This window comes from Caloenas nicobarica, chromosome 6, assembly GCF_036013445.1.
Source record: "Caloenas nicobarica isolate bCalNic1 chromosome 6, bCalNic1.hap1, whole genome shotgun sequence".
NCBI lineage: Eukaryota > Metazoa > Chordata > Aves > Columbiformes > Columbidae > Caloenas > Caloenas nicobarica.
In genome coordinates, this window is record NC_088250.1 from 15,749,604 (window position 1) to 15,776,716 (window position 27,113).

Below are 27,113 nucleotides of genomic sequence, written 5' to 3' on the forward strand. Positions count from 1 at the left end.
AGCAAAATATCCCACAATGTGTCTCAGTGCTGCCGTCTTTTGCATGCAAGGACAAGGGGGGTGTGGGGATTGGACACTACAGGAATATACATGTGGGTTTGGTTCTTGCAAAATAAGGAACATTAACTGACATGAAGTGTCAGTGGATGAGATTTGAATTAATGCTACTCATCAAAAGCTTTTCCAAATTGTACAGCTTTTGTTCAGCTTGACAAATGGCTCATGGGAAGTGTTAGAGACCAATGGCTTTTACTCAGCTGTCTCCATTTGGCTTTTGAGTCTTTGATCCCACAAAATCTTTCAAGTCACTAGGAATATACACAGTTCCCACATACTTAGTGAAACTATATGGATGATACGCAGAGCACAAAACAAGGCCAAGGGTTTGCAAAAGGGGAGCGTGCCCTGCTTAATGTAAAAATAAAGCAACTAATTAATGCCAATCAACAATATTTCTGTCACATTAACTACAGCACAATAGCTAATATGTTCCTCCTAAAATACCCCACAATCTTATATGCATATATGTAAGCAGGTTTTTTTAATGGAAAAGGCTCCAAGAAATCCATACGGATTTCCAGAATCCCATTTGTAAGTTTTTAAAGGGAACACTTAAATATTTAGAGCATTGAACATGTGAAAAGGGTTACATGTGATGATTTTTTTTAGATCAGCCCGTTTTTCTTAGAGCATCACCATTTGAAAGAGCACTAGGCTTCTTGGATGTATGTCATGCCAGGAAAGGGACCACAAATGTCATTAAAAATTAATTCTGTTGGGTTTCCAATGGGGTAACCTGCAACTGATTGCTGAAAATCTTTCTCTTGATTCTCTCAAGAGAGAGATTGTAAACATACTCTGGGAGAAAATAAATTAGTTCCAGTCCCATAGAGGGGGATGAACTCAGCTTGTCGCAGACAGACAGTTGTTTCCTGACATTGGCCACTTGGTTAACAACTTCCAGTGTTTGAAGATGTCACGGGTCGTATGGATTCTGTGTGTTTGTGGCCCTTTGGGATTAACAGGAAGGTTACCAAGTTATCGAGCAACTGCTGTCTGTTTGGAGAGATTCAGCTGCCTTTCCTGTCCTGCTGTTAGAGAGCCTCAGCTTTCAAAGAGAAAACAATGCTGCTGCTTTGAGTATGCCAGTATCTAGACCTTGTTTTCTAGCTAAAAACAGAAAAGAAAAAAAACATACTTAAGTGTAATTATTTTCATTCTCATTTCCTTTTTGTTCCATCTTATCCTATTTGACTCTCTTTCATCCAGCATAATTTCTGGAGAGCAACCAAATGTATCTTTATTTCATTTCTTTTTCTGTGCTCTGGGAGTCTTGGAGTGCTGCCTTTCCAAAGCTGTCTGTATCCTCAAATCTTCAGGAGAAGAACTCCCACTTCTCTTCAACCCTCAGGAAGAACTTACTGTGTTTTCCGCATAGAACCTTAAAGTATATGTTGTAATAAAGCACAGGCTAATCCTTGCTTACTGACCTATATGGATAATACAAAGGGTGGCTGAACCAGAAACCTGTAGACTTTTTGACTGACTTTATCCTGATTGTATGAGAGCATAGTTATCAGAAGACTTGTTTCGAAGTCACAGTTCTTTCAAAGACGTACAAGATATACATGTAGAAATTCTAGCTATGTGATAATTTGCAGGAGGGTGACTACCTCTATTTTTGTAGCCAGCATTAAGGGGTAACTAACACAAAATCAGAGTTGTCGTTTTTCTTTTTTTTTTCCTTCTAAAATGTAGCAAGCGTGTTATCATTGTTACTGGTAGAAGATCCATTTTCAGTGTCTTTCAATTAATTGACTTTTTCCTTGTGTTGTGTAAGGAAGGTAACCTTTGTAACATCCTGTTTTATTTACCAGCCATATCTGTAAGCTGCAGGAATCCTGCGTGTGAAGCCACAACACAGTGCTCAAGAAAGACAGAAATCCTTGATCTTTATTAGAAAACCATTTGGTAACAGACTGAATAAAGCTATAGCTCCTGTCAAGTGTTTGTTTTAAATAGTACCAACTAATAATTTTTGCAAAACTAGAAAATGGTGAAGTGATTCAAATGAAATCAGAGTCCTCTTGTGTCTTCCCCTAAATTCAGGGGTACCATATTGCACTTTGGTGAGGAACCGGGAAAGACAGTTTTATTAATGATCGCGCTCTCTTTAAAGTTCACACGCCTCTGCAGTTCCTACTCTTTTGCTGGAGTTGGAAGCAAAGTACCAAAATAATGTGGAAAAAGGCTGCTCTTGCATTATTTCTGGCAGTCTTATAACCTGGGAGTATCTAAAATATCATCAGAAAGCCTGTTCTCATGAGATTCCTTTCCAAATTTCCAGACCAACAAATCTGCAACGTTATCCAAAAAAGAGTAGATACTTATACTATCATACAATTATAGCAGAGCTTGTGGTTGAGGTTTTTGGTGGTGTGGTTTTTTTGTTTGTTTTGGGGCTGCTGTTGTTGCAGTTCTTGTCACTTTTTATATAAAGATTTTAAATAATTTTAGCGTTTTCTCTTCTTTCACTTGTCTTCTCAGCTGTGTAGGAACTTTTTATCCCTTTCCCTTGTTAATGGCCTTTTATTCAGATTGATCATTCTTCATTGTCTTCTTAGAAATAAGTATTTTTTATGAGCAACAGTCTGTTAAAGTGAGGGATGAGAATTTTGCAGCATATACTATAGAATCTGTTCATACTCATTTTCTAATTATTACTGTATCGCTACTGGAGGTTAACCCAAGTTAGTGTGTGTGGAGGGTATTATTCAACAAAATGTTATTTCAGTGCTTAGTTGCAGGTAGATTAAATGAGTATACATGCCATTACTATACTAGATTCTCCTTACTAACAAATCTTTGCTAGATGTAAATGTTTCATAGTTTCAGACATGGTCACCTGCTTTGTTCAAATATTACTCTAGAAGTACAATACATGCAAAATAATTCTGGCAAAGCTCTGTATTAAAGCAGTGGCCACTATGCGCAGACAGCTTGTTTGCTAGACAGTATAGGTGATGCAGCTGTCAGTGCTTATTTCTGCATTCAATTCATCAGTAATTAATTCCATTGCTTGTACAAGAGTGCTCAGAGACCATGTTATCATTCTAGCAGAGTCCTGCCAAGCAGCTGGTGCTATTTCTTGTTTTTGTTTTTTTTTCTCAGGGCAGTAGGATTGAGCTCACTGGAAATGTTTCTCATCTTTCACCGATTTAAATCGGTGAACATAATCATTCAAAGAAAAACACATTTGACAAGCACAACCTGTATGGACAAATATATATTATGCACTGGTGACACCTATTTATGGTTCATTGATTCTATAATAGGTAAACTAGTAAGATATGTGTGGTTTAAATTTTATTTGTGACATTAGTATCCATATTCTCCTAAAATACAGCTTGATCTCATAAGCTTAAATTAATTTGCCTGTTAGGAGGAAAAACTCCTTATGTGATGAATGCGAGAGGAAAAAACATAGGTCAGCACAACCTGTGACTACAGAATGCATTACGGTAGTCTTTTAGAATTTATCATTATACTCTTACAGATATTTTCCTGGGAAAAATATACTTATCTAGCACCTATGTACTGTTGCAGCTGCTCTGGGGAAATATTTGCATATAGGAATAATGTTTATAAGATTCCTCTATTAGGTGAGAGATGTATGAAAATATATTCACTGTGAATAAGGAGAGAAAAATCCAGCTCCTGGTAGACTGGTTACTGTTTTTTTTTTTTTCACTGAACAGATGTGTGCTAGCATCTTTGCATTGCCCTCAATTCACCAAACATTTATGAGTTTAGTTTCAAAATTGTACTTAACTAGATAAATGATTGTGCCTGTATGCACTCTGTTAATAGTATGGAGGAACTTGCTTGCACTTTGAAGAACATTAAGTATACACAAGGCTACATGGCTTATGCAGCTAGGCTGCTGCTTATTTGATGAACTGAATTTATTCATCAATTCCCCATCCTTGGGCTTCAGCCTCAGCATCCTTGCACCTCGCCTAGTACAGATTTGTACAGAAGTTTTCTGTACACTTAGTGTGCAGATCTAATGCAGTAAAAACAGCATAATGGAAACCACGTGGCTCCAAATTGTGAGGTCAGAGAGGACTCACTACTAATGGTCTCTTCTAAATTCTGGATGGTTTAGGTATGTGCTTATGTGTGCTCATAGTGTTGATTTTATTTCACTTTTTAAAAAATTTGTGAATTGGCTCCTGGCTGTTGCACCTGAGTAAATATCTTAGTTGTTACAAATTTTAAGTGGTTATCAGATAATTTTTATAACATAAGGATCAGAAATTTTCTGGCTTAAGCAGTTTCAAGGTGCTGATGCTCTCTATATAATCATATCATATATTCATGCCATATTCTATACATATTTGTAACTTGCAACTGTAGCTGTAACTTGAAAAGTATTGTAAAACTGACAAACATGCCAAGTCTCCAGTAAACTAAAGAAAAAATGTGCGTGTTTGTTTACACATACTGGGACTGAGCTCTCTTTTTCCCACCATCACCTTTCTCCAATCTTGATGATATTTTTTTTTCCTTAAGTTTTTAAAAGTTTGACTCCACAACATATTGCTCATAAAACCAATTAATGTTGTTGTGGTAACAGACGTTTTTGATTTCTTAGCAGTGACAAGTTGTTTTCAGGGATCATAATGTCACAGGGATATTACATTTTTGTAATGCAGTTCACGCTTTTCATTTATTTTAGAATACCTAGTGCTGTTTCACAGGCATAGTTAAACTGGAACCTTTACACTCAAAATGGAGGATTTCCTGTCTTGAATCAGATCTAGGCCAGTGAGCTGTAGTATCCTTCTTTTGACTTCTGTCTGTACTCTGTGCATGGTGCTTCCTGAAATGAAAAAGATGTATGCATCACCATAGGAAACTGAATTTATTTTTGCGGTGTTTTGCATAAAGAAAAAAAAATATGCTTGATGGTCTTGGAATTTATTACTCTGAAACTCACCTATCTTTATCTAAGTACAAATTAGTAACAAAAGATAGTATAATACTATCCAGACTTTTAAAAAACCTCTGACTGAAAGCAGTTGAAAGATCTTTAGTGCTTATGCAAGCTATATGCTGGGCTATATAAAGTAAGACAGTATTTTTATAATTATCAGCCAGTAATTGTGTTGGCTTCCTTTTCCTCCTAGAATTAGCACAGAAAGGAAGGCATGTTTTTGTTTTGTTTAAAGCCTTGATCAACAACAGCTCCCTAGCTTTCTTTTTCACTTTTCTAAAGTTTACTTGCTTATAAATGGTATTTGTGATAGTGACAAAATCATGTTTGCCAGCTAGGCAGTACACTTGTTAAGACTGCAACTTCAGTTCTCCAAGAATGGTAATGAAACGTGTACAAAGGTCTTTTGAGCATCTAAATGTTGTTGAGGACAGGATCGGTTCTCACCAGCTACTCCATGCTCCTTCCAACATCAGCATGAGAAAAGGTTTAATCATGTGAGTGTGAAGCATTCTGCATTTTAATAATTTCTGACAACCTAAACATGATAGTTACATTGCAATGACTGTTTCCTCTCATGATGGCCAATGGAGCATAGAGAAAAATAGAACTAATATACTCACAGTTCCTGTCACGAAGATGCTTTTCAGGGAAGAGTCATGATAACACCCAGGCTGCTTCTGGGCTGAGAGAGCTGACAAGGCACAGAAGCACTTAAGAGGAGTAACACTGAAGAAATGACATTAGGCAGTAGATTCCCAACGTCTAGTCAAGCCACAAGGAGAGAAGTAGCACAGGAAGAATGAAGAATGTGTGAAGACTCACGTTGGTAGTTGTCTCAACAAGTCTGTCTCTGCAGTTAAATTAAAGACCTCAATCAAAATTAACTGTTGGATGTACCAAAAAATGACAGGATTTACAAACAGATTTTCACAGTTCTAAACAACTCTTAGCTTTTTAACAGTTGTATGGGAAATAAATTGTGTTAAGATCATTAAGACTTGCCTTGAGAAATTTTAGATGCTCGTAAGTTAAGCAGTTCTGCTTCTGTGGGTTTTTGTACAAACAAGAAATAATGTGCAAATAATACTGGAAGTTATCGAAGCATTGCATCCTTGGACGTAAATGCAGCTAATGCTGCAAAAGCACATCTCTGAAGAAAAAAATTCTGAAATCCATTGCTCAGATAACAGCTTTCTGTAGTAATTCCTTGCTTATCCCTATGGGACATGGTAGATCCAGTTAGCACGAGGAATGCTAACAAACCTTAGGATGTAGCAGCAAGTACGTCATTACAACTTTTGCCAAGAAACTGATCCAGTCCCACAGTGATCAGCTCCACCTATATCACAGTCCTGTAGGAGGGAAGGGATGTGGCTTGGAGAAATGCACTTGAGCTATTTTGTAGTAGAAAAGAGTAGAGATACATAGGTTTTCAATGAGAGTCTATTATAAACCAGATGGATTTTTAAATTTTGGTTTGGCTGTGGATTCTTTTTTTCTTGTGTTTTTTTTTTTCCTTGAAACTTCGAACAGGTTATCATAAATAAAATTCCATGTTATACTGATCAGATGTGAAATGTGAATGATATGAAAGTGAAGTACGGAATAGACTTTTCAGAGTCTAATTTTTTGTTCCCAAGAAATACATTAGACTTACACAATATAACTGACTGAGAACTAAAATGTAATTCAAAGTCATAGTTTGATTTCGATAGTGTAGGAACCTATAACTTAGAGTGTAGCATCTTTTATAAATAAAACACTTTTAATAGTTAAATACAATTATGTGAAGACTCCATACGCACACAGTGTGGTAATGAGTGATGTTCATAACACAGTTCACACAATTTTGGCTGTTGGAAGCTGTATTGTTAGGCTGCTGGCTGGGACTCAGGATATCCCTTACCGCTTTCAAAAAATCTCTTGGGCCCTTCATTTCCAGCTGAACAGTCACCAAATGTCCATGGAACAGACCTTGAGCAGAACTTAGACCTAATACAGCAATGTGGATGCTTTTCTTTTTCTTTTTTTTTAATGCTAGATCTGTTTGGTCCTTTCAGCTTTTACTTATGTGGTGAAAATATTTTATTTGAGACACCTTACAAATTGTTCAAGGGGCTATCTAGATTTGCAGCCTGGTCTTATTTCAGCAAAGCATGGCACTTCTTGAATATCTATTTCTTCATCAAATATTGTCTCTACAAAGATGTGTTTCTTTTGAGCTCTTTGAGAAGTAGAGAAGGGTGCTGATGTACTGCTTTTATAAGATTACACCTTCAGAGCTGCCATTTCCAGGACTGTTTGGCAAAGCCCGGTAGTGTCAATTACGATCACAGAAGCAAGTGGCTAAGGGCAACAGATAATGATACCTAAGTGAAAATAATCTGTGTTGTGAAAGGATACCACCCTTTCCTCCACCTTCTCTCAGTGCTCCAAGATCATTTTAATCTTTTGGTCACTTAAACTCTGGGAGGAGCTGTTTCCTGCAAAAATGACTGTCTATTTCTGCATTTGTCCACGTTTCTGGTATACATTGTTTAAAAAAAAAAAAAAAAAAAGCCTGTGTAAACAGGACAAATTAAACACAGCCTACAGTTCTCATCTGTCTGAGTGACTGTAATAGATTGCAGTTGCTAGAAAACAGCACAAGTTGCATTTGCAATGTTCCTCCAGCTGTCTTCTGGATTCTGACAACTGTGCCGTGATGATTTTTCAGCTCTTTGTTGGGATCTCACCCAAAATTTCCATAGGGCTCTTCTGGTCCTCTTTGGGGTTTATCTGGAAATTTTACTGACGAATATGCTCTTTCTTTGCAGTCTTTGGAGGTGGTCCAGTCTTTAAGTGTGACCCTCTTTTCATATGACATTCGTTTTTGAGTTGTTTGATTTTGCTCTGGACATTTCATAACTTAGTGACTTTAGTGAAACTGCTGGGAAACCCAAAACATAAACATGCTATGTATTTTTTTATAATTATTATTCTTCATCAATTTTTCGTTTTGGTATGTTTTCTTTTTTTTCTTCCTTCTCTTTCAGCTGAGCCTTTTCTAGGGAAGCCGTTAATAAGGGAGGGATTTGGACTGCCACGTATGGTTACCCAGGACACAGGCATCTGCTACTGCCTGGAAGGCCACCAGGCCTGCAGCCACCTCCACGAAGGATGCCCCAGAGGCATGGGGACCAGGTTTGACAAATGTCTCTGTTACCTGCAGGGCATCCCAGAGGGCACTAGGAGCCTACGTGTGGGCAAGTCAACTTAGCCTTTGGTCTTCATCTCTCTCATTACCTGTCCATGTGAGGAGTAGTGTTGGCAAGATGCAGGATGTATGTGGTTCCATCTGTGTGTTTTCAGATTGCAACCATGATATAGATTGAGTTAGTACTAAGGACTGATTGTACTACTAGCAGTTTGTAGAAGAATCAAAATGAGAGACAGTGGTTTCATTTGTAATGCTTTAGAACTTTCCGTAATATTCATATGTGGTGTTCACCTTTTGCTGTTGTAACAAAGATCAATTAAAAATGAAAGGATTATCATGATTCGCTAGGTGGGTCCATTTCCACTGCGCCAGCACGTGTCGTGAATGTCCCCAGAGTATGTTTTGGACAGTAAAATTGTTAATGGTGCTGGTACTTGAAAACCTATAATTAGCTTCTGAAGTTAACACCCTTTCAGTTCTATTGTTTTGTTTTGAGTGCAGAGATTTGAGAAATCCTTGGTGTGTTGTGACCATGATGAATAAATTTCCTCAACTCAGAGCTGTAGTTGTTCAAAATCGCTGTCAGTTTAAGTATTTCAGAATATAAATAAAGACTTGGATCTTCTGTCTGCAGCTTTTAAAAATTGGTATTTAGTAATGCTAATTGTCAGATACTAGTTTTTGAATCTCCTGTGGTGTAACATGGATGTCTAGCTCTTACATGTATTATGCATACTATTTTTCACATTTTTTATCTAGAAGTACATTCTTTTTCAAGTAATAATAATTTTCTTATGGTTCCTGTCTTTTCCTAACATCCTTATCCTCTAGCACATGTTTAACAGGTCAGACTACTTATTCAGCATTCTGGCAAATAGTGCCATTCTGGCACTACAATTGTGTAATTTATAACAATAATGAGACAATTAGTTTAGCTGATGTCACTGGGTCTTCCCTTTAAAAATCAATTTAAATATCAAGAAGTATATAAAACCTAATGTATATTATCTGGAGTGCTGTAGAGCTGTGATTCCTTTGTGATCATGTGTCTAGGAATAGATTTCTAATTCCTCTTAGGGCTCTACGGGAGAAATGAAGGAATCACAGAAATCAGTGTGACCGCTTGCCAGATTGTTAAAGTTGGGTATTTAAGTCACCTTTATTAATGTCTGTATATTGCAGGTGACTGTTATTTTGTGGAATGTAGCACTAGGGTTTCATTTCACTTTACTACAAAGTAGGTAGTCTTGAAAATCAGTTGATAATTGCAAGTAGTACACAATGCGAAGGAGTATTTGGTTATTGGGGCACATTGTGTAAGCCATGATTACGATGACTGAAAAAGCTGTCATCCATAATGCTGTTGTATGCATTTCAGTCTCTAGGGCGAGTGCTTGGAATGGGTAGCAAGAGATTAGAACGGGGTGGACCTGGGCATAGGAGGTCACTTTAGGTAATGATTTCACCTTCACTGTATGGGAGGATCCCACTTTGTGGTTTTTAGGTGTAAAGAGACTATTAATGTAAGACTTGTTGGAGTAACTCTTGACATTGGGAATTTCTTCTGGGAGATGTTCCTTAAAACTCAGCATCTGAAGTGTCCTTAGTGATACCACAGACAATAATTTCCAAACCATATTTTGAGAACAATTTTTGGTCTGAGACCATCTTACAGACACGTGGGTACAGTTACAGATGAAAGACTGGTGTGGAAAATAAATGACTGATAATTTATTAGCAGAAATATTTGGTTAAATTTTCCTGACTTTTCATTTGTCTGGGTTTTCTCTTACTTAGCTCAAGGACTACTTCTCTCTTTTTGCAGTCCCTTTGACAGCCCCTACAGAAATGGATGGTAAATCCATTACTAAATGCTGAGTACGTATTTAAACCTCAGACATGACAAAACAGGCAGTGTGGTGATGGACAAGTCACTTAAATTCTGAGTATTTTTTTAGACAGAAAACTACTACATTGAGGGATTTTTTTCAATTTGTTTTTGTTTCTAGAACTAAGCCCATTTTCTTCATGGTGTAATCATTCTACATTTGTTAGCACTATATAGTTTCAGTAGCTGATTTGGCTCCCACATTTGGATTAGTCTGAATTTCCCATCAGTTTGGTAATCTGATTTTCAACAGATGTTTAGTGTCTTCCACTTTGTGATGTCTGACCCTTGGAGATGACCAGCCAAGTGGGGTTCAGAGTTCAGATCTCTGGGTGATGGCCACTTCAGATTTCAAGTTCTTTCTTCTTTAGAAACACTCATCAAAGGTTTATTTCTCTTCTCCCATGGCCTTGTAAAGTGGTGGAACGAGGCAGCCCGAGGATCAATAATGACTTCAAAGTTAGAAGTTGCCTGATAGTAACAACATGGGAATTAATCTGCTTAATCTGGTGTTTGCAACTGATCGTATCTCAACATCTCACTGAATTCATAGCTGGGAGATGATGTCTTTTAGATCAGGACAAACCAAATATAGCTAAAGTTGTTAGTGTGACTTGACCAGGGTCTGTATCTAATCCATTTTATGCGTTGCTTAGAAAAAGCAGAAGATATTTTACTTCCTAGTTTATAAAATGTTTATATGATATCCAGAATAATTAATGCCATCATTAACATGCCACTAGTTTTGGAATGATGTGCAACAACTGTTCAGCAGTGCACAGTCAGTAAAGATTTGGGATGTTGCAAAAGAAAGTGAAGAATAAAGATAATTCTGTGAGGTTTTTTGTTGCACTATCCTCATCATTGAACAGCTATAAAATACAGTAGCGCAGTAGTTGTTTTCTAATACTTCTCTGAGAAAGGGAAATATATTTACTGGATGGAGGGAAGAACCAACCAGGTTTTATTCCTGCAAATTTTTATTTCTTTTGAGAAACCAGGAGATGTTAGGGCAGTGAGAAGTTAGGTCATGAAATGTCACTTATTCATTGTGTGGTGTAGACCTGTAGCAATAACCAAGCATTTTGATTTTTATAAAATTACGTCCAGAGTCAGTAAGACTTGTACCTGTTATGGAATTCATTTCCTACCCTGACTTGCATACAGTTAAGAATTAGTACAGAATTTTTGTATCTGTGTTTGGCCCAGTTATGGACCTCACTAATAAAACACTTGATAGTTCATTTCGGGGCGGGGTGGGGGTGGGGAAGATAGCTGTTCTCACAGCTTCAAAAGAGAACGGAGTTCTCTTGCCACCATATGTGCTGATTCATTCAGAATATCACATTCATTACCTGCTGTGTTTCAGCAAATATCCTGTTCTATCAACAGCAGGAGGAAGCCCATGCAGGAGAAATCTGGATTTCACCAAAGGAAGCTTGGCATAAGCTACCTCGATAGAAACAAATGCAGGAGTTTTGTTTGTTTGTTTCTGAATGGTTCCCTCGCATGGAATCAGTTGGGTGATGTTGTTTCCGTTGGCTCCAGCAATGCCAAGGCCATTGATGATGAAAGTTTTGTACTGTTTTTCCCCATTGCTTGGAAAATTCTCTCCCCTCCTTCTCCTCTCCCTCCCGCAACCAGATCCTTGCCAAGCAAGCATCTGTGAACAAAATTTCTCAGCAAGATGAATTTGAAGTTTTGCATGCTCTGTGGAACAGGACACACAAATACAGCTTTGAGAGGATAACAGTTGAGGGGGGTGCAAGTCCAGATTCTCTCAATAAAATGGGTGTGCATGAAATGGATGTGCCTTTTAAGGTGTCTTACTAAGTTAAAAAGTACAGGAAAAAATGAAAAAATGCATACACAAGTTATTTCTTCACGGTGACTTTTGGTACCTCAGCCTGAGGTAGGTAATGCCTGCAAGTTTGATGTCCAAGTTTTGCTGTCGAAGTCCATTAGCAAAACTAGTGAATATGAGCACTGCAGTTGCAGACCAATGGCAGGAACTGGTCTGTAGAATTACAAGTTCAATTGAATGTGTTTTAATTTTGGTAGACGTTATCTGTATCAAAGCTTCCCATCAAATTCCATGCATTTTGTTTCCTCCAGGAAAATAAATGCAGGATGTGAGTGTGCAGAAAATATAGACACCTATGTTAAACCCACCTAATACTTTCCATGCTTGCAGTGGAAATTTTTAGTTGCTTGCAAATTTGACAAACTTTAACTGAGATTTTCCATTACATGTTTCTGCCTTTATATTATTATTTTTACATTTGGAGGGCAGATAATGTACGTAAATATGTAAATGACCTATAAATAACATTCATACACAATTTATAACCAGAATAGCTGTGCTTGATTCCCATTCCTCTGCTGTAGCTGTAGTGCTTGTTATGTTTTATTACATTTGGTATGTAATATTTCATTGTCCAAGTGAGACTTGAGTTTATCAAGGAAGGGATTTTCATGTCCAGTTTATGTAATATTTTTAATGTTCATAGTTAATATTTTATTTTGGTTTTCATTCAGGTAAGCCAGGGTGGAATACTGCAGAAGGATATGGAAAAGTCTGTTTGTAATTAAAGGAACACTAATTGGACTTTAGGGACTTGTGTAAGATACGCTAGTCTTTCCCACGGCCACACCCTGAGCATATGATCTTTAACTGAATTCATGGAAATATTCACACTGCTTCCTACAGATTGCAGCTGGCACTGTCTATAAAATCTCTGCTTCACAAAGAGCAGAGGATTTTATGTGATAATGTGCAATTTCATTCTGCTGCAGCATTACTACACTGTGATACGAAACAGATGGAATGTGTTGAAAAAAGACTGTACTATGCAATGCAATTATGCAATAACATTGAAATCCTAGTAGTGGTCATCTTTGCGGTTCTCATTCAGAGGAGGTGAAGTAGTGCAGTGCTTGACCATCAAATATGTGTGTGGCTTACAGATTGCATGCCAGCTAAATTGTTAGATGACACACCAACTGCTTTTGCTATTTCAAACTTTTAACATCTTTCCCAGTAGCATAATCTCTGCAAGGAGATTTTTTGAATGGCACAGAATCACTTTTCTATTAACAGCATGAAAATTTAATAGGACATCAACTGAAATATAAGGCCAGTTAGACCTCAGCCTGTCCAGTTCACCACTCTTTTCAGCAGTTGTTAATCTCTGGCATTTCAAAGAAAGAATTAGGACTTCGCAAGAGACCATTGATGGACAAACAGTCATCAGTACCCTTTGGGGGATTGTATGTAACGAAAAACGTTTGAGGCTCTTGCGTTTATACTGTTGCCAGTTGGTTTTGTGTTCTCTGTGTGCGCTTTCTAACCAGAATGAGGAATGCTTGGGGCAAATACTGTAAGAGAGGTTAGTGTAATCGCTTGGTAGCTGTTTACTTCCTGTTCAAAGGATCTCACTTGTTATTTTGTTAAGCTACTTAGTTAATTGCTGTGATCCTGTAATTAATTTTTAAACTCACAGGAACTCTAGCAAAACAAGTGTCTCTTCACTCCTGGATGCTTCAGTCTGTGTCAGAGTTGTGCTTATCTTAATATTCCTTTGAGTATGGAAGGGCGTGGATGCAGCTGAAGGGAATTCCCATTTAAAAGACTTTGAAACATTGATGGATGATATTTTCCTCCATTTGACAACACTAATGGTAACTCAAATTGGTGGATAATGACGTTAATGTAAAATATCGTTGGCTGTTGCAATATCTTGGTATATGTCTTCACTTGAAGAAGATGTAGGTAGAGGATAGAAAAACCTTGTATCACTCCAGCTATATGATGGCTACCTTAAGATGATTTCTGCAGCTAGTCTGTGGGGAGGAGAGTTATGTATGAAAAGCAAAGCTCTGGTTATAAATGTAAAGACAAAACTTTTGACATTGTTGTGTACTTAATCTGTCCTTTGAGTATGTGCATCCATTTTTTTCTGTCATTAGAAGTCATTCACAAGCCTTTGCTGCTCTTCACTGTGCTGAGTATAGGCCTTTGGAAGTCAAGACCTGTGTCTATGTGAGTCTCAAGAAGATGTGCTTATACTGATATGCAGCCTGGGTATCATTATTCAACGCTATAGGCTTTAAATATTTATATAGAAGGTAATTTCTTTCCATACTGTTGAGATTAACTACTTCTGGTTTTTAACTTTCTTGAGTCTCACAACCTTGTTTATGGCCAGCACACTCTGTGTGAGCCCTGTTTAAAATATTTGCTGCTAAAGTGCCATTTTAGGAATATAACAGATGAAAAAACATGACAAAGACAGGAAGTGTCTGTAGTTAATTAAAAAGCAAAGGAGACAAGCTTCAGACCACTAGAATTCAAAGGTTGATTTTGGCTGCTGCTTGTTCTTGGCTTTTGCTACAGGGTGGATTAGTAGTTTTGATAATTTAGCACAGTATAACTTGTAATGTCTAGTATTCAAAGAGTGAAATTTCCCAGATCTTGGACTTTTGACTTCTGACGTGAAATTTTGAATTCAAAAGGAAGTGTTCTGAACTGTGGTGACTTAGGTTGACCTGGTAAAGTCTTTGAAGTAGCTGGTGGTTTATTTTGTTTTGAGTAAGCATAACCGGTTGAATTTTTCTAAAGCTGCCTTAAATTTACCTGAACTTTCTTGGAATAGTAAATGCGTTTGAAATATCCCATGAGAGAAGACATTGATATTTGGCATGAACTTACATCTGAAATTATTGCTGGTGAAAAGAAAGCTGCTTCGGGGATATTTTAGTTCTTTGGATTATGTTTAAAATTGAAAAAAAATAAAAGAAAGAAATCCAACTCAAAATCAGAAGACTGTAGTGCTCTGATATTTCCATGGAGAGTTTGTCTATATTTGGTTCATCAGTTCTGTTCAAGTCATTGACCAATGGTGAACCCAAAGTTAGGACAGCGGTTCTGATGCAGCGGCTGCAGCAGCACTGTGTTTACGCTGGCCTCAGCAGTTCCCTTTCCTGGCCACCTGCTCCCTCCCCATCCTGCTCTGAGTTGGTGGTATGGCACGATCCACCTAGAAATTAATCATTTCCTAAAAAATCATATTTTAAAACTTTATAAAATTTCATTTATAACTGAATGAGAGCATGTTTGTGTATATCCGGGTGTAAATCTTCACATTTCTAAATGTGGACGTAGAAGAAAATGATGTAAAACCTGTGAGACTCATAGAATACGTTTAACTGCTGAATAGGGTCAGAGCCAGCGAGAAAAGGCTTGAGTGATAAGCTCTGAAAAAAGCAGAAGTCCGGATGCATTTTGGTTAACCCATTCTCCCATTCCCATTGCCTTGTTCTGACCTTGAGAAAAGTCTTTGAACTGTGGAAATACTGTTCTTGTAAAATTAGCGTGTGTCAATGAAAAAATAACAAAAAACTTTTAAAACTCGTCCAGTTGAGAAAATGACTTCATGCTGTAAACATTTTCACAAAGAAAACTTTGGATCTCTTTTGGGTCGTTGCTTGGTAAACAGCATTGAACAGTGTGATTCAAATAAAAACACTGACTGAAAGGGGTACACAGAGCAGTAGTTTACTCTCTGCAGCCTTGAAGCAGCAGTGTTTGCAAAAAAAAACTTCAGGCATCTGAGCAAGAGTTTTTATACAAGTATTGAGGTCTGTTTGATGAATTCATAAATTCATACTGCCATTGTTTTAATTCAGAACAGTAACAATTTTGCTTGGAGATGGAGAAATCTTTGGAGGAATATACCATATTTTCACATATATCATAGAATATATCAAGTTGAAAGGGACCCATAATGGTCATCGAGTCCAAATCACTGCTCCTCTCCCAGCTACCTGAAACTAATATATATAATACATGACTAAGAGCATCGTCCATATGTAATTGTATTTAGATAACTATACTTTTTTTTTTTTTTTTTTTTTTAGGTTACACTGTTGCTATTAGTATCAGCAGGTGCATGCCAAAGAAAGCAAAATGGAAAACATTTTTGTTTTCTCTAAATTGGGGCACGTGTTTAGGGTCCTCTGTTCTCTCTCTTAGAGCCATAGCAAAAAAAATCAATGTCTGCTCTCAGTTAAGGGCTGCCCCCATATCCTTCAGTGTTTCCTGAAGGCCTCTCCTAAAATCTTTAAGACATTCACTGTTTTTAATATGCATCTGGAATGAAGCAGTAGAATTTGGATTCAGGCAGGAAGATTCAATAGCTCCAGTCGCATACCTGCGATGCTTTGCTATACTGTGTAATTGAGTCTGAGGTCACATCAGTAACACATCCTATGAATTCTGGGGTTTGGGCTGTGAAGTTTTGCTGCATATGTCTGTGGATATATTGCTCCATTTTGAGTTAAGGTAATGAGGCATTAAAATATACCTAATAAGAATGTGGGAGCTCTCAAACTTTTTCATAGTGTGAAATCTACGTAAAAGAAAGAATGTCATGAGCAAGCCCCTTGTATTTAAAAAACATGTTAATTAGAACATCCCTGCCACAGCATAGAAGTTGCTTTGGAGGAAGAGAAATTTAAGGAAAGTTTACTGAATATGTTTTAAACTACATTTTAAAATTACTGTAGCAGGAAGTTAATATGGTAGAAAAAAGAGAAATGTCAGCACTAAATCATCTTCATCAGCTATTGGAATTTAATCACTCATTATTACACTGTAATCTTCATTTCCATTAATAATCTTTTCTAGGGCGTTTGATAGTGTCCACTCCAGCATTTTCACAGGTAACTTTGTTCAGCAGAGCAGCATTCCTTCTGAGGTTCTTTGTCTGTGAATGAATGCTACAGAATTTAAATGCCGTGGCTTAGAGAACACTGAACTGAACTTTGCGAGTTATATCTGATAACTTATGTAGCTGTGGTGATGGATTTTAGACATCAAGGTATAGTTTGGGTTAGGGCTATGGGGTGAAAAGGGTGAAGTTTGTAAAGTAAGTATAACAAGTGCTTACAGAGTGATAGACAAATAGCACTCACTGAAAAATCTGGTGGCATTAATAAGTATAAACTGCTGGAAATCACAATTGTGTCTTTGAGAATAAGCCATGTCACTCTGTTGGTAAAGATTTGCTTTGCCGAAATCTCGGTTGCCTTCATTTAACAAGTAGTTCCACAAGAGGGAAGTAGTTTGGGTGTTAATATCACTGTGTAAGAAATACTATCACTTAAAAAATGTAAGTAATGGGGAAAATATTATCCTGATTTTTTTGTATTTTGATAAAATATGTAAAGAAATGTGTTACTGGGGAACTGATTTCTACAGTGAAGTTTGGTTGTTTGCTGCCAGCTTTTGCTTTGTCATTTCAGGTTAGAAATAAGAAAGTTATACTGTATTGGGCTGTGAGACTCTGACAGAGTTTTCTGTTTCAAAAAAAAAAAAAAAAAGATCAGTACTTTTGGCAGAAAATACTATAACCCAGAAAACACTGTGAAATAGTTTTGGAAGTGTAGAGTGTTGTCTCTTATCCTAAATTTTACTTTGCTTTGATATTTTTAACATTTGTATGATGCACTTATTTGGCACAGGTAGATATCCTGCCAAACTGTAACTATAGCCCTAATTGAGTCCCTGCCTGTCTTCCAAATGCAATTGCAGCATTTGCTACTGCGGGTTTCACATGTTCTTGAATCAATAGAGAGTTCATCATATTTAAGAGGGAGGGGTAGTAAATGGTGACAAGCTTTCATATAGGAAAAGCACTAAAAGCACAGAGGCCAAGAGAGGACCTGTCTGTGGAAGAAAAAAAAAAACACACACACACAAAAAAAAAGAGGAAATACTCTACCTTTTTTTTTTCAGTGGAAATCCTGTTTTAAAGAGCCAAAACTGGTGTGATGGACATTGCCCAGGAGCAGAAGTTGCAGAATATTCCAGGGGAAGAACATTATGGAGGTTTCTTCCTCAAAACCCTCATTCAGAAGGTTTAGTTGTGGTGGTTTTTTGTTGGCTGGTTTGTTTTTTAACTGGACTTCCACAGCCCATGTTTCTTTTCAGGATCATTTACAATGTTATCCAAACCTGTGAAATGAACAAAAGAAGAAAAGTGTTACAGAACAGTGAGGGTTCCCTCCTCCCCAGCGAAAAAAACCACCACTGTCACTCTGTGAGAGGTTTTTATGATTTTAGGTATTATTAGAACTGGCCAAGAGTGTTGTGAATTACTGCTAGTAATTTCTGTTGGATACAAGAGACAAAACTTAGCTGAACACTAGCCAAAAGCTATTAATGTGAAAAAGTACACAGGAGTAATTTAATCTATGTAATCTTATCTACAGATGGTTCTGCGATCTCTGCAAGGCCTCTGGCGAGCAACTAGAGAGATGCAAAAACAAAATCAACAAAATATGCATGCTAATAGGGAGAACAAAAGATATGAAGCATCTTTGTGAACTAAACCTAATTTTGTACTTAATAAGACTGAGACCTTGAGACATGCATAGCGTGTGGCCCAAGAAATAAACAGCGTGTACTTTGTCCTACTGAGCTGAACTTACCACCTAATGCATGATCAAGTTATTATAAAATAGTAGAACAGTAAAACTGAGATATGCAGTGCTGTTTCAGCATGTTTCAGTGTGGCATTTTTTAACATCTCCATGCATGTGAGCAATGGCTGCGGGTTCAGAGAATGAGATGTCTAAAGAAACTCGACTTGTTTATAAACTTTGGGTTTATCTCCTGTAGTACTTTTCATGGTGGTTATACGGATATTGCAAATCTTTTCTTAATTACTGGTTCACTTGTGGAGGTCTCCATGTGCCCTATAATCCTCTTTGTCCTGCAGTGCAAGAAGGGATCTCAGTTGATCCCTTTGTAAGCCACTGCATTTCTCAGATGAGCTCTTTGCAGTGTTCTGCCTTTATGCTGCTGCTCGCTACTAGTGGTACACGTGATGATCTATCATAGTACTCCTAATGAGTTCAAAATAGTATGAGGAGCATTTTTAAATTTTTGTTCTATTTTTCCCGATGTGTCCTCCATCTGATTGGAAGAGAGGAGGTCACACTGGGGGTTCGAAAAGAATTACTGCAGTGAGGATAGGAATGCCACCTTATAGCAGTTCCATCAGCATCACAATTGAGTTGTACCAGTGTTTTAAACCAGTCTAGTAAGTTAAACTTTGTTTATAGTAAAATCCAGCAACATACGGATCTGACATATTTGGGTAAGGTACCAGTTCATATATTTGGAAAGAAATGAAGCCCTATCACTCCCTGGATGAAGAGAACAGTGCAATGAGATCTCTTGGTAGCTGTGAAGAGCTTATGCTTCTGTACTGTAAAAATTGTCTCAGGGAGGAACTCTTTTGATCTCTTGTCTTACCTGTTTTAGGAGTTGGCAAATGCTGATGCATGGGTCTTAATTCAGAGTGGCAGTGAGTACGGACATTATATTTGTTCCATAACTGTTATTTTTGAGCCTTCTTAACTCCCATCGTTATTAGGAGGATGGAGTAATTTCCACACACAGAGCTGTAAGATGTTGTGTGATACCAGCAGAGGGTCAAATCCTGGCAGAAGTGGTTCCCTCAAATGAGAGCATTTTACCTGATTAGGAAGATTTTCAAGTTTTCCTGCATTGAAGGTTTTTTAGTCCACTTTCAGGCCTAAACGAATCTGGTGTGTATTAATGTTTGGTTGGTATTGCCCACTTGCAAAAGCCCTTTTAGTTAGAAGAGAATCTGCCCCTATGCAGGCAGAGTATTTCTCACAAAGTTTAATGTGAGTGGGGTTGTAAGTGAAGGCCCTATCTGTAATTCCATTTGAGAATACTGTTGTTTTTTTCTCTAACAGTACACTACAAGAATTCAAATTAGGGGATGCTTGAAAGGGTTTGGCATTTTCCAGCTTGTTGGTTTTGCCTGTATCTTAGCCTGAAACAACCAAACATTGCCTGGGGTTTTAAATATTTTGAGTTGCATGTCTCCCTCTAAAAAGAACCAGAAATAACAAAATAGCATGTATAGCAATTTCTGAGACATATTGCAACAAAACAAAATCACGGAGTGCTAGAACAACAGCAAAGGGTGTGTCAAGAAAATAGCTGTTTTGCCCCCCTTTTTCAGTCAGAGAGGAAGGTTATACATCTGTACTTGCGCATGTTCAATTTTAGTGTTCCAAGATTATGCCACACTGTAAGATATTTAATTTATAGAGATTTTTTTTCGGGACAAATGAAAGATTGCCAGTTAGTGTAAAATGTTCACGCATGTGTGTGAATATACATGTAATGACATAAGTAGATTCTCCCTTGTATCCCGCTCCTACAGAGCCGCACTCTGACTTAAAGTCAGACTTAAGGATAACTTCTTAAGGTAGAAGCTGTCTGTACTTTTTCTTTTGTACTAAACATGGTCAGGTGACTCAAATTTTAAAAAAATATTTTTCTTGCTGACTGCTTTTTTTTAACCCTTTTGCTGTATCATTGAAATGAGAAGTGTCTGAAGCTCAGCAAGGATGACATTTATTCTTGAGAGGACAGGAAAAGGTTAAAAGTAGAAACAGCTGATGAGGCAGGATGGCTCTGTAGAGAAAGCAGGAGGAAGAGAAATATGAACATCTGTTAAAGCTATACCAGTGACTATTTTGGCTCAGTTCAGCTTGCAGCTCCTTTTGAATTCCTTCTTCAGTTGATGCCACTGCTATTAGTGACAAACATGATATAAACCTTTGGAGTATCATTCATTTGTGTAACAGACAACGTAATAAAAAGGAAAAACAGGCAGTTCAATTTTTTTTTCTTTTTTAAGCTATCCCAGTCTTCAGTACAAAATACACTAAAAATAAAAATGAGATTTTGAAGATCTGATTTGCTATTGCAATTCCCCATTCTCTTCCCTCTGCCGTTCTTTTTTACTGGGAAAATACTTAAGCCAGAGGACTTCTAGTAGTTGTACAGTTTCATTCAATACCTATCATGTAAGTCATGATCCTGCTGGCTTTTGTTCAGATCCCCACTGTCAGAGAGTGAGAGTCGGGATTCTGTCTAAGCTTCCACCATCTTTTCCCTGAAGCGAACGTTTGGTACTCTCAAATTAATCTCAGTCCAATACAGTTGTCCTCTATTCCCCACAGCAGAATTCTGAAAGATGTTTAACAGCAGAACAACTTGGGAAGCATTATTATTTAAAGAAACCTAAGAAAGGATCTCTTTTATTGTTAATTTCTTGTGCATCTAATACCTCCCAGCTCTGAGGGGGAAATCTGAGAGTTATATTTGTTTTGCATCTCATCAGAACAGATGATTAATAAAAGCAGCCTGACTTTCTGAGCAGTACTGGCTTGCTACCTCAATCAATGGACTACGTTGCTGTCCATTCTTAAGAAAGTTTTTAATTTTCCTGCAAAAGCTCTTATCCAAACTAACTGGAATAAATGTTGAGTGAATGAATTCATGTGATGATGCAAGAAATGTTTTTCTGAAGTCCAAATAGGCATCTGAATGACTTCCATCATCCTACATTTTGCAGTTGAGTCCAAAAGTCGTGATGTTTAGAAAACGGATTTTTTTTTTTTTCATATATATCTCTCTCTAAGTTTTTTGTGGTTGGCAACTTTGAGAAATGAGTGGAAAGCATAGAGTGAATTATACACGTAATCTTTTCTCTCCTGGGAAGAATTAATAATTTGGTACTGGATACTGGAATACTTGATAGGGAATGCCTACAAAACCACTAGATATGAAAAGATTTGGACCATTAAAGGAAGTGAGCCAAGGGATGACTTTCGATATTGTGCAACAGAAGTAATCACTGACCATGATTCAAAGCAGATAAATTATGCCTTCATTTCTATGATATTGTATCTTTTAGATAAATAAAAATAAGCAAGGCTAAGTGAGGGTGATATTTGTATATGCATTTAAATTTGCAGCATTTGTTTTAGCAAATGTTTTTTGGAACTATTATAGAAAAAATTATTTTGAACTCTGGTATACATATATAGAAAAACACACACTAAACTATGGTTGCTTTATTCTGCTGGATTCATCTCTGCTTGTCCTGTGCACATCATTTGTGGTTTTTAACATTGTGCAGATACGCTTTGGCATACTTTGTAGAGAGAAGATTACTCAATTACTTTACAACCAAGTGGTTAATTCCAATTTCCTTAAAAGGCAAGTGTTTTGTGGTTTGTTTTTATTTCCCCTTCCTAGGCAAACAGACACAACTATAAATGAATGAAACTTGTGATAGGTTTGAATTAATCTCCCTTGCCCTCAATTATCAGGAAGATTGATATCGTAGTGCCTTTTTGCTAATTTAGGTATCTGCATTTGCATTTGGTTTTCAGTCAATCTTTATTCACTACACATAGGTATTTAGATTTTTCTTTACCTAACAGATAGTGATTTTTACAATTATCTGTTCACTGCAGTTCTCATCACACATGGATTTTCCAGAGAAGTATTAGCTCAAACTGAGAATATATTTCATGTATGCTCATTGGTCTTCCTGTTAATGTTTTAAGAGCCTTCAGAACAGTATGCTTCAATTTCGGTGTCTCGCTGAATTACCTGTGCAATTTCCAGCAATCAGCGTCAGAGGACTGCATGCCAGTGGTAAAACTAGAGGGAAGATTACTGATACAGTTTTAGTCTGGGTTAGACAGAACAGTAACTGATTTTACAATGCATTTCTTGTATTTGCATCAAGCTGTACAGTAAACAGCAGTGATCTCATAGTTTGTACTCAGTATATCTCACAAAACGCTGTCTCTTGTATTATAGTTGTGTTGAGGACCCAGTCTCAGTGAATTAATCTGTACAAGGGAATTAAATTCACTCTGATGTGGTCCCCTTTATTTTGGCTGATAATAGCTTCATTAATGCTTGTACAGTGAGATACTTAGATTTTGAAAGGCAGTTTAGTTGTAATAACTTAATGTAAATGTGGAGAGGCCTTTGCTACCGTGCAAGCAGAAGAGAAGCTCTGACCTCAGTTCCAGGCTCAGCTTTGTGGTCTTCTCAGCAAACTTCAGGAGACAGTGAAATATTGCATGAGAAATCTCTTACACATTTCCCTTCATTTTGAGGAAGTTTTCACAGCAGGGTTATGCTTAATAGGTGGTCTAGGTGCTTAATAAATAATTTTGTATACTGTATGTTTTACATGCATTTTACACTTCAAGAATGGTCTACACTGTAAGATGACTGCAGCTGGTTTGGGCAGTTCTGTTTTCTTCAAAGTACAGATATAGTAACTAGTTTCCAGCTACTGCAGATACAGAAACTAGTTTCCAGCTCACAGCTAATTTTTGCGTTGCCATTGTCATCCTTGCAAAGTTGTAGCTTCAAGATAAAGTCGCTACTTGCTAGGTCAGTTCTTCCAGAAATGGCAAAATCATGTAAGCTGGTATGAAGAGAGTGGGAAATTATTGTGTGGGTGTTTGTGAAAGTCTGAGTTCACTTCAGAGTAAACTGAACTGGAGTTTGCCCAAAGGCAGAGATGTCAAGAGTCAACTCGTATCTCAGGGCTAATTGCTACTTATCTGTGTCAGAGTCAATGCCAACTACCTGACTGAGACAAAGCCCCTGGAGAACTGGGGTGAGCTGAGGCAATGGAGGCAGCAGTGCAGGGAAAACCCTACTGCTGCAATTCACTGCTGGTGAATTGAGTGCATTTTCTTCTCATCATGTTGTACCTGTCCATGTATATTGCAGGGCATCACTATGCGTTAATAAAAATCGAGAGGACCTCTGTTGTTTTGTTTTAATTCACAAAGAAAATATGAAGTCTTTTATCACTTTTAGCTTTCATGAATTACTGAATTTCATCCTACTTTTTTTCCATTGCAGTTTGAATTCATTCAACTACCATATAAAATTTGCTGCACCAGATATAAAAATGACAAAAAACTGGACGACATCTTTGCTGTTCTTCATATCAGTTACTGTGGTGAGTCTTACAAATTTTTTGTAATCACTTCCAGTTGTTAACAAGTGTGTACAGAATACCATGGAAATTATTAATATGGAAATGCAGAAACAACTAATCGTGTGTTCAAATGTAGTTTCTGCACAGCAGGATATTTATCTACCTTCTGTTCTCCTTTTAATTCCTGTGGTAAAGGAACAGAAATAGTATTTACCTCTGTTGAACCCAGCATATCCTTTGCTAGCAGAGAAATTTACAGTAACAGTTGACAAGTGACATATAAGCAGTACTATGCAGACCCCAGGAGGAGTGGAGGAGACGTCTAGCTTGGATTCAGAGGACATCCTTGCAACTTTTGTATGATACGGAATTTCAATCTGTAGCTTGGTTTTCCCATGAAGTTTAGTAGCTTCCCATAAAATATTTGACTTCTTTTAAAAATGCACTTAAAAGGTTCAGGTTTTGATCAAGATCCACTTTCTCAAGTTTGTGGTTTTTTGGTTTTTTGGTTGGTTTTTTTGTTTGTTTGGGTTTTTGGTTTTTTGGTGGTGGTGGTTTTTTGGGGTTTTGTGTGTGTGTGTATTAGTTTTTTGTTGTTTTTTTGTTGGTTTGGGGTTTTTCATGGATTTTTTTGTTTGTTTTTTGGGGGTTTTTGTTGTTGTTGTTTTATTTATTTATTTTTAATAACTGTAAAAGTAGATGTTATATCTTTTAAATGCTCTTTTATATTCTGGGGGTTCACTTTATCGTTCACAAGACTATAGAGAAACCAAATAGCTCTAAACAAGCCAAAAACTTCAACATATACAGTATATGGAAAGTCTCTTTTCATAAAGGATCATTTTGGGCCTGATTGAAATGTCTTTTGCACTAATGTAACTTCAGTATGTTTTAATGGATTTTGCAAAAGCTCTTTATATGTTTCTGACTGTCTCAGTGCGTTCTATATATTTTCCCATATTTATTTACAAATCTTGCAGATTTTTACTCCCCCATGCTCATTCAAGATATATTTGTCAAGATTCAGTAGTAGGAAGAATTGCTAATTAACCAGAAAAACATATACTTTGTCAGTAATAAGATTTGAAGGTCATTTTCCTTCAGTAAAATAACATTTAAAAATAATATTTACAAAGATTGAGGTTTAAGAAGTTTATATTGGAGTTTGTACATGGCTTGCTACAAAAAGTCTTTTTCCTCTTAGTTTTATGCTGCTGCTATACCATCTGAAGGGCATCAGAATATGACGGAGGACTTCACTCAACTCAGTGTTACACGGAATAAAATTATGACAGCACAGTACGAATGCTACCAGAAAATTATGCAAGATCCTATTCATAAGAAAGAAGGTAAAGCTTATTTTCTTATAAGATTTTACAAAGGTCAACAGATATAATTATAGTAATTCAGGATCCTTTAGTTATATTCATTTCTTGTCTTGGTAGCAATTATTTTTCAGGCTGTAACTGAATTTTTTTAGAAATGTCACCTCAGGATACATGAAGATAAAATAATATATTACCTGCTCATAGCACGACTTCTTATATAACACAAAGCTTTTATTTCTGCTGATTGAATGATTACTCTTACCACTTTTTTTCATTTCACACTCTCATAATATCTCTGTCTCTCTGGTCACATCTGCCTTTAAAAATTGAAAGTGTCTTGATACACACAATTTGCCCGTTCTGAGGATTATCTTAATGTCATTAATGCCTTTTCTGGTAACTTATTCGGAGCTAACCTCAGTTACTCTAGCTGCTGCTGTGTTTACTGTTTCTGGCTTTATAACTTCTGGAAACATCGAATGGTTTTTGAGGCAAGAAGAGGTAATTGCATTCTTTTACAGTGAGTTTTTTTCTCTTCCAAAATGATTCTTTGAAGGAACTGAATGTCTGGAGGTCAGAAATGGATATGGGTATGATAGAGTAAGCTTTTGTCCAGCTTGAGAAGGATCTGGACAAATTGGAAAATCTTCAGATGAGAAGGAATTACATGATGTTTGAAAAATACAGCCTTTGAGACGGAGAGGAGGCATTATTAAGGCTTAAAAAAGAAAACTGAAGGAAGATACTAAAAACATCTTCAAATTTGTAGAGAGGGTCAGTCATTCTGCATTGCCATTTGGGAAAGGATTTGTGTATAAAACCCCAGCTCATTCTCAAAGGAGGTTTACTTTAGATGTTAGAATTTGTGTGAGTGCGATGAGGCTTTGAAACGGGCTCTTGAGGGGACACTGTGGATTCCCTGTCCCTGGAGTACATTGAGAAGTGTCTGTTCACGATGAGCGCTGCAGGCTCAGCTCTGCCTGATGCTGCCTTCCAGCCAGGCTTTCTGATGGGATACCACTCTGTTTGCAACAAACTAGTAAACACATGTGTAAGCTTGACATATATCCAAAATGTAAATAAATTCAGTAAAATGGTCTTTGCAAGCTTATGGCTCTTCATTAATGTGAGTTATCTGGTCTGAATTGATTAAGTTTGTTTTGCCTACTGTGCTCTAGATCTGAGGTTTGTAAATTGTAGATGTAGACCATCTCAGGATGAACAATTATGGATTTTAAAATGTGTTCAAAGACATGTACATAGAAGGAACTATTTCTATTAAGTGGAGTTTTAATTAACTATTGCTAAATCTTATGTTTCTGCTTCCTTTTTTCTCCTTGCTGTGAGAAACTTACTTATGCAGTCTTACATGTTATGAAAGAAAGTTTGTTATTTTATTATCATGTGTCTACTTGTTTGCAGGTCCTTACTGTAACAGGACATGGGATGGCTGGTTGTGCTGGAGTGATGTTGCTGCCGGAACTGTGTCAGTACAGCGTTGTCCTGACTACTTTCAGGATTTCAACCCATCAGGTAAGTGTGTATGGGCTTCTACATCAACATATTTCTTAATAAAATGAGGTTTGGGGTGCTTGATGCCTCCTGTTTTTCCCACTCAAGTCCTTAATGCTCCAGAATTCCAGTAATTCCAAACCCATTACTTGCATTTTCCCTTTATGGCAGAGAAAACTGACAAGTTAATTATTTTATTTTCTGAAATACGTCCTTGTGGGATTCTGTAGGTTAGGAAATAGAAATTGACGTTAGATCACAGTTTTTCCCTCATAGAGATGAGCTTTTTTCTCTGACAGACAAGCAGAAA

General features: G+C 37.1%; 1 protein-coding gene across 4 annotated transcripts in view; it reads left to right on the top strand.

Moving 5' to 3' along the window:
* Positions 1 to 27,113, top strand: part of CALCRL (calcitonin receptor like receptor) — a 66,102-nt gene that overhangs the window by 12,527 nt on the left and 26,462 nt on the right. For 2 of the 4 annotated variants that reach the window (XR_010606407.1, XM_065638034.1), the window contains exons 1-4: positions 8,064 to 8,185; positions 23,885 to 23,984; positions 25,168 to 25,312; positions 26,714 to 26,824. Coding sequence is in view for 3 of the 4 variants with exons in the window: in XM_065638034.1 (XP_065494106.1) it covers positions 8,091 to 8,185; positions 23,885 to 23,984; positions 25,168 to 25,312; positions 26,714 to 26,824 (451 nt within the window). In the remaining variant the exon portion in view is untranslated. Of the gene's footprint in view, positions 1 to 8,063; positions 8,186 to 23,884; positions 23,985 to 25,167; positions 25,313 to 26,713; positions 26,825 to 27,113 lie in introns of those variants that run through there. The other 2 variants (XM_065638036.1, XM_065638035.1) reach the window with 1 other exon arrangement.